The 8,860-nt window shown below is 32.5% G+C and overlaps 1 protein-coding gene across 1 annotated transcript; it reads right to left on the reverse strand.

Moving 5' to 3' along the window:
• Positions 1 to 372: 372 nt before the first annotated feature.
• Positions 373 to 8,854, reverse strand: LOC142646185 (uncharacterized). The gene is made up of 2 exons (XM_075824428.1): positions 8,017 to 8,854; positions 373 to 2,870 (listed from the first exon to the last, which is right to left on the reverse strand). The coding sequence occupies exon 2, from the start codon at positions 2,819 to 2,821 to the stop codon at positions 1,259 to 1,261; it is 1,563 nt and encodes a 520-aa protein (XP_075680543.1). The 5' UTR covers positions 2,822 to 2,870; positions 8,017 to 8,854; the 3' UTR covers positions 373 to 1,258.
• Between the last annotated feature and the right edge of the window lie 6 nt (positions 8,855 to 8,860).

The following is an 8,860-nucleotide window of genomic DNA, read 5'->3' on the forward strand; positions in this document are numbered from 1 at the left end:
TTTTCTGATCCAACTTTATCATCATTTTGTTGTTCGTTTGATTGGTCGTTAATTATGGATGAGTTATTATAGCCATTTTCATCGTTAGCATCCTTTCCGTTGATTTTGCCATCATTGTTATTTCCATTCGATTTATTATATTTTCCATCATCATCATTGGTTTGATTCATCGTATTGATCTGATCATCCTTATCCATTATGTCTTCATCGTATACTATGTCAGAGGCATCTTCGGTGTTGCTTTCATCTTGCACAGGTACATCCAAAATTGGTTTTTGATTGTTGATGTTGTTGACCAAATTCATTCGATTGGTTTGTTGATTATTTGGTGGTGGATTATCAAGAATTTCGATGATTAATTTTAATGGATCTACGTATTTGCATTTTGACGGGTAATTAATGGTGGGACAATTTGCACATTTAAATAGGCCATATAACCAGTCATTAACATTAAATCCGTTGGAAACAATTTGATCTGCATGGAGGTGAATTTGATTGAAATACTCCATTACTTTAAATTCGGTCGGTTCGTAGCCGACGGATTGATGGTAATACCATGACGCAATATCTAACACTTCTATTTTTTCTTGATATTCGGTCTCTCTTTTTATCATTTTCCCGTATATGTTGGTTATAGAAAAGATTGCCAAGACCTTTTGATTCTGTTGATTGATGTTGGATTGACAAACTAATTTAATTTTGTTTACAATTTGATCGAAGTTGCTCATCATTTGGAAATAGGTATTTTGGCTGATGGTTACTGTTTCGATACTCGTTGTTTCTTTGAAATTGATTTCCAAAATTGTACCATCAATAATTATTGTTGATGCAAACAATACAAAAAAAAGAATTTTAAATTCCATTTTTCTTTGAATTTTTGTTTTTGTTTTTAAAACAAAATATTTTTGGTGTTCAATGAATTTGTAATAATGATGAAACACTTTAAAACGTTGAATTGTGTGTGTTGTTTGAGGAAAAGGAAAATTTAGAAAATTTTTGGTGTGCTCATCAAAAAAAAATTTTTTTATTAGGAAAAATGTAGTAGAAAAGAAAGAATAAAAAAAAATGTATTAAGAGAAAAGTAGGAAAATAAAGGACCTTTCATTGATGACATTCTTACCAAATGTTTTGTTGTTTTCGAAAATTTTTTTTTTTGTTTATAAATTATAATGATTTTTGGTTAACAATATATAAAGAATATAATTCAGGGGGTATTTAATATAACAATTTATGCTTACTAATTTATCGATCTTCAAATTCATGATCTAGACAGACGTAAATGAGCCAATTGATATTGCTCACGAGCCACTCGTTGATATGACCTGGCTCTTATGCGATAATATGTGAAGAGCATCATTGTTATTAAAATTATTATGGTTAATATTGTAATTATGATATATAAATAATATTGGGAGAAATACGAAACGACAATTTTATCTATCAGCTTATCTTCTTGTTCGACCAATGTTGTTAAATCTTGAAGATTTACTGACGAATTAAAATTGTTGAATATTCGGAAATTGATTAATTCGTTAAATTCATCATGCAGATTATGGATAATGTTAATTTTGATTTTGTGAAATTTAATTGTTTGGTTATTGATTGTCAAATTTTGTCCTAATTTTGATTTATAAATTTGATTTTTGCATGGATAAAAACTATGTTGTAATGTTATATTGTGTAGGAAACAATAGTAATATACGAAGTTTTCATCAGTCTTCACCTGTACGATTTCTTCCGAAGTTATTTCTTCCTTCGGTTTGCAATCCATTGTTCTCCATTTGGCTCCAAACTTTTGAAGATCGTTGTTACACTTCAATGAATGGAATATAAACGGAGCTTGATGGTCATCGAATGGGTTGAACATGATACTCTTCACGCATTTTGTATCCTTATCCATCACTGAATAAGATGGACCCGTATAAATTGAAATGCAAAGATTTGATGAATTTAATTTGTCATTCACAATTAAATGAAATGGGTCGGCGCGAAGAATTTCATATCTTTTATCGATTTGGACTGCATTGATATTTAATCGTAACAGAGAATCTGATGGTTCTCTTGCCGCATAGATTTTACAATTTTCCAGATGCCAATTTTCAGGTGGACAATTGTCACAGATTGACAGATTATTAAATAATTGGAAAAAGGCTTTTGGAATAGGTTTGTCAACAGATTCCGAAAATACTTCATGTATTATAGTTTCCAATTGGTAAAACTTTGGAAGAAATAGTGACGGAATCTGTTGTTGATAAGCCAAATGCTTCAACCTTTCCATTTCTTGTTGTAGTTCGATAATTGCCTTTACCATTTTTGTGTTTATTTGATGTTCAATTCTGTACAATTCCGCTTCAGACATAGATGTTTCATGCACTCCTGATTGACTTTTAATAAAGGCATCGTATCCGATTGTCGCTGCTACAACAATAATTGTTGCCACGACACCGCCTGCAAATGTGAGAATACTTCGTTTCGGTTTAGATTTTTGTTGATAATGAAGAGGCGTGCAATGTTTTTGTAAGGCATGTATTACGATTTGTTGATACATTCCTTCACATCTGCTTCGCTCTTCTTTATCGTCTTCTGGTTTGATGTTTTTGTTGTGAGGGAAAACTAATGTAGAATTTAGAAATTTGCATGGTGATTTAAGATGAATATCAACTTGAGCCTGGATGTATTGAGTGGCTACTTGATGTTTCGATTTTCTCCATATAATGGGATATGATATAGTATTTGTTTGAGTTTTGATTATGATAAATTGTTGAATAAAGAATGTGATAATGATGATTTTTAAAATTTTTCGAATATTTTCGGACTTCATTTTAGTCGTTTTGTATGTAGAATATTTTTTTTTTCTAATTTTGGGCAAACTTGATTAGAATAAAAATTATATTTTGATTATTATTATTATTATTGGTGATTATTATTATGATTATTATTATTATTTTTTTTTTTTTTTTTTTTTTTTTTGTAATTTTCAGGATCTTCTTTTGATAAGTCCTATTCATCTTTTTATTATTTCTTGTTAATCCAGGAGATCCTGGTCACTTTCACTTTCTGAGTCATAGAAATGACCTATAACTCCTGTTTCAGAGTTAGCTGGTTTCAGGTTTTCTACGTGTATGAGGACAGGATGATCGTCAATTAATATTTTGTATATTGTGGGGGATAGTGTTTCTATAATTCGGAATGGTCCCTCATATCTAGGGTCCAGTTTTCTTCTATTCAACGGGTCAGCGATTCTCGCATAAACCCAATTACCTTCGAAGAAAATTATTCTTCTTCGGTGTCTATCATATGTGCGTTTATTTCTTAAATGATCATTAGTTGAATTTTGATATGCACTTTCTCTAGCCTGTTGTTGTGTAGTGTCTGTGAATATTTGGTCTGGATCTTGTCCAGTTAGTAAAAATTGTGGGGTAGATTGAGTAACAGTGTGAATTGTGTTGTTGTACTCATTGTTTACTTGTCTTGCTAAGACAGCCCAAGATGTTAAAGGAAATTCTAGCTTTTTGCATCTTAACCTTTCAACAATGGTTTGAACGAGTCTTTCAACCATTCCATTACTGGAAGGATGTGTGACCGGAATGTGTATCAATTCTATTTGTTGGGATTCTAAATATTGTCTAAACCTGTTTGATGTTAAAGCAGGATATCTGTCACATACAATATTTGCTGGTTGTCCCATCTCTTTTACTTTTTCAACCAATTTAATGAAATCTTCTACACCTTGTGTTTTGGATGGTATGCACCACATGTATCTGGAAAAGGCATCAATTGCTACGTGAAGATAACGTAGTTGGGAGTGTTGGTCATTGAAACCACCGATAGTATCAATATGAACATATTGAAATGGTTCATCTATTGGTTGCAATCTGAGCAATTCTCCATATTTCTTTCTTGGTGTTTTTGCTTTTAAGCATACTTCGCAATTGTTAATACAATCTCTGATCATAAAATTTTGATCTTTATGATAATATAATTGAGAGAAATGCATTGCAGTTTGTGTTTGACCAATGTGGCCCTTATCTACATGGTATCTTTTTATAAGTTCTTTTGCCATAGTTTCTGATAGCATGTATTTTCTTTTATTATTAATGTATCTTACAAACAATCCGTTAAATGTTGTACTGTTAGGCGGAGGAGATTCAAAACTCTGCTGGTCTTGTTCAATTTCTTGTAGTGTGAGATAGTTAACCTCAAAATCTGGATTCCTAGAAAGGAAATCCGCTTCAACGTTCTCCTTGCCTGGGATATATTCTACTTTGAAATTGTATTGGCTCAGTTTCAAAGCCCAATTCATAATTCGGGTGTTTGGATTAGAATGGTTTTGAATATATTTTAATGGACGATGGTCAGTCCTTATAATAAAAGAATTTCCATACAAATAGTGATGCCAATATTTAATTGCTTCGATGATAGCTAAGCATTCTTTTTCTGTAGCAGAATAATTCATTTGATAAGGAAGAAGTTTCCTTGAGAAATATCCTACAGTTACCATTGTATCATCATCATCTATTTCTGTACTTTTCTGTTTCAGAACAGCGCCAATTCCAATATTAGATGCGTCTGTAATTAGAATTGTTGTTTTGGTGTAATCGAAAATATGTAAAACTAAATCCGAAGCCAAGATGTTTGTTATTTTCTTGAATGACCTTTCATTTTCTTCTGTCCAATCAAATTTTTCATCCTTTTTCAACAGTTTATACATAGGTGACAAAAGTTCAGTTCTATTAGGAATAAATCTTTGATAGAAATTGATTTTTCCTAGAAATCTTCTCAATGTTTTTAGATTTGTTGGTGGTGGAAAATCTATAATTGCCTGCCGATTGCTATTCAAAGGTCTTATTGAATTATGGCTAATGTTATGGCCTAGATAATCGACTTCTAGTTTGGCAAATTTACATTTTGATGTTTTCAATCTAATATTAGATTCTTTCATGGCTTGAAAGACTCTCTTTAGATGCTCAATGTGTTCATCGAATGTTTTTGAGAACACTATAATGTCATCAATGTAATTATGAGAAAATTTATTTAATTCTTTTTGTTTTAATATAGCATAAACTGTTCTTTGAAAAATGGCCGGAGCATTTTTCAGACCGAATGGCATTACTTTCCATTCGTAGTGTTCATTCATTGTAGAAAAAGCGGTCTTGTGCCGATCACAAGGTTTTATTGGGATATGGTGGAAGCCAGATGATATATCTAAGGTAGTGAAGTATTTGGCATCCAATAATTTACTTTCGATATCCTGAATATTAGGCATAGGATATGATTCTGTAATTGTGATTTCATTCAATTTTCGATAATCTACACACAATCTAGACTTCTTTCCATCATCCTTTTTATCAACTAATACGACAGGGAAAGAGTAGTTAGATGTAGAAGTTTGGATAAGATCTTTCTCAAGTAATTGTTCAATTTGTTTATCAATCAATTCTTGGTCTGATGGAGACGTGCGATATGGTCTGAGATTGATTGGTACACTGTGTTTTAGATTGATTTCACAGTAACTATCAATTCTTCCCACTTCGCCAGTTTCAGTGAAAACATCTGAAAATTCTTTCTTAAATTCTTCAATCTTATCTACATCTTCACTTTCCTGAAGGTTATTTAGTTGGCATTGGGTTTTACCATCTTTGCTTTTGTATGTCTTAATTTTGATTTTGTTTTTATTTAAGATTTGAAATACCTTTCCATGAATGAAACGTACAATTCGGAATTTATCTAAAGTATCAATACCAATAATGATTTTGTTGAAGTTTGGTATGACAAAGAATTCCTGATTTTTGGTTATTCTTCCAATCTTTAGGTTAATCATCACTTTTGCTACAACTTGGGTTGTTGAAACAGCCTCATTTATTGTTGTAAAGTATGGTGTGAGCTCAAAACCATTTTCTTTACATAGATCTAAATCAATAAATGAGTGTGATGCACCTGGGTCATATAAACCAAAGCTCTCTATATCATTCATCTCAATCTTGATCATTGTAAGACTGTTTCCACCAGAAAGGATTGTATTAACATTTGTTGGTGGATACTTGTCTCGGTTTTCACATAAAGAAGTATTATGTTTACCGTGACATAATCGGCAAAGAAACCCCAATGGACATTCATTAATCATGTGAAAAGAGGAGAAACATCTTATACATCTTTTTTGGGCATTCAAGATTTTAAGTTTTTCTTTTATTGGTTTAGGACAGGATGTTGGAATGTGTTTTTGTTTACAAAAGACACATTCACTATTTGGTTTATAATTTTGTTTTTGTTGTTGTTGTTGATATGGCACCAAGGCATTGGTTGCTCTTGATGTTGATGGTGTATTTAATATTGCGTTTAGATGTTGTTGTTCATTTGGAAATGTGATCGTTGGTTGTGGTTGTCTATGTCTAGGTGCGAAGTTCCTAGAGTTGAAATTTGTCCGATGGTAATTTCTTGGAGAGAAATTACTATAGAAAGGATTTTGCAGATTATTTTGTCTCGGACGCGGTCTAGTATTTTGACTTTTTGATTGAAAAAAATTAGACTTTGACAAAATAATCTGTTGTTCTTCATTCTGTTCAATGTACATGTTAATGTTGGTTATATATTGTGACACGGTTAGCTTGGATCCATACTTCTGCATTAGATCCCTTACAGCATCCCTCGGAAATTTTGATGCTATTATGTAATAAAAATCTGTTTCTAGAAAAGATCTATTGTTCGAACTTTGTGCTAGAACAGTATATGCATCTTTGATTATGGCAAGATTGCTTCGCATTTTGTCGGTATCGTACCAGTTTCGGATCTCTGGTAGATTTTCAATCTTTGCCTTTAATCGTTGTTGTAACGGATGAGAGGATGTGTAATAGTTAACTACAATTCGATAGGCTTCGATGTAGTTAGGTTCTAAGATCCCAGCTATTAAGTCTAGCGACTTTGGATCTAATTTTTCTCTAAGCAGTAGTAGCTTACCGCTGTCATCACAGTTGGTGTAATGTATGTGTTGGTTGAATGTATTTATAAAAGAATGGAATTTTTCGAATGTTCCATCAAATTTTGGGACCTTATCGGCCCATTTTAGGTTGAATTGTTTTGTGTATTGTGTTTCAATATGATTTATTCCATCCCCTTGGAATGGTAATATACTAGGGAATGTTGTATTTGAATGAAATGTTTGCGTTGGATATTGTGTTGGATTATTTGGGAAATGTGTTGTTGGTCTATTTACAAGTGTTGGTATTTGGAAAGTAATGTTAGGTTGTTGGGAAATAGTAGTGGTTGGTCTTTGGAAAGTAAGGTTAGGTTGTTGGGAAATAGTAGGTGCTGTTGTTTGGAAAGTAATGTTAGGTCGTTGGGAAATAGTAGGTGCTGGTGTTTGGAAAGTAATGTTAGGTCGTTGGGAAATAATAGTTGCTGGTGTTTGGAAAGTAATGTTAGGTCGTTGGGAAATAATAGGTGTTGGTGTTTGGAAAGTAATGTTAGGTTGTTGGGAAGTAGTAGGTGCTAGTGTTTGGAAAATATTTGGCCTGTCAACAGTCGGATTTTGTACTCCTTGATTCTGATTCACTATCTCCAGATTGGGAGTGAAAAAGAATCGTTGGGAATCCGTATTCTGTTGAAATTGAGAGGTGATTGTGGTTTCATCCTCTTGGTCTTCTGAATCCGAAGAGGGGATATCCCTACTCGCGGCGAGAGTTTTTTGGATATCCCCAATTAGGAGAAGAGACGTTGTTATTACTTCTTGATTGTCTGTATGGATTTTACCTTTTTTCACTAATTCGTCTACTTCTGGACCCAGACTAGACAGTCTTTCATAATGTTTTTCTAACAATGTCATTTTCTCACTAATGAATTCATTGTCGTAGTGACTCTGAATTCTTTTGTTCAGATCCACAAGATCTTTGTGGATACTGTCAACCTCATCAATTATGGCTTTCTGGTGTGCTGCACGTGTATTATGTTTTGTGTCCATTTTTGAAAGTGAAAATTTTAAATAACAAAGAAATATAATAAAAATTTAAATTTTGGACTCACCAATTGTGGTCTATATTATTATTTTTTTTTATTTATGCCTTTTTTCGTAGGCTTTATTGTTTTTCTTCAAGATTAATAATCGGCAATGTTGCAGTTTGATTGATCAATAATAGGATAATCAAATCCTACTGGCTTGTAATTTGCTCGGTTCCAAATCGAATTACGGACGGCCTATCCAAAATTGATCGGGATCCGGACAATATTTTGATGGTAAATTTGCAGCTAAGATGATTATTTCAAACCACTATGCGCAATCACTCTCACTCTTGTACTAGAGATCGAGCATAAGTTCTGAAGAAAGAATATTTTTTTTATGGTACACTTGTTGATTAAAACAAAATATTTTATTTCATAATTTTGAAAAAGATTATTTTATAATCAAAACAAATGACGAATTTGTGATCATTTTCCAGTCCTTTATATAGCAGAAAGATTTTGTTTTAAGGAATTTTGGGATGGTCAGTGGGCAGAAGAAAGGAATGTTGAAAAGATAAAAAGAGAATAAATCGTGACTTTTATTTTAAGAAAACCCGTGGGAAAGTTCATGCCTGTCAAGATTGATTGCTAAAAATGATTAGATTTTCGTAGCAGGATATCGTTGGTTCTTTCCAATTGATATTTGTTCATTCGGACAGGTCATGATTTTGAACTATCTAGCAATCAATTTAGGAATTTATGATGGGTATGACCTACACTGCAATAAATCTTCATCTATCTTGATTGCCATCTAAGGATCGTGATTTTTAAAGATCCCCAATGGTGAAATGAACTTTTAAATTTGGCCTTAAGCAATCTGCATTCTTCAGGTAATGTCCAAATGGAATAAATAGGGTGTGTTTATTAC

Source organism: Dermatophagoides pteronyssinus, unplaced genomic scaffold (assembly GCF_027571235.1).
Source record: "Dermatophagoides pteronyssinus isolate colony J.1.1.1.1 unplaced genomic scaffold, Derpt_VIB-CSIC_2022.12 sq0123, whole genome shotgun sequence".
Taxonomy (NCBI): Eukaryota; Metazoa; Arthropoda; class Arachnida; order Sarcoptiformes; family Pyroglyphidae; genus Dermatophagoides; species Dermatophagoides pteronyssinus.

What these genes read in the sequence shown, in the direction of transcription:
- LOC142646185 (XM_075824428.1), bottom strand. Translation starts at nt 2,821, where the DNA reads ATGAAGTCCGAAAATATTCGAAAAATTTTAAAAATCATCATTATCACA.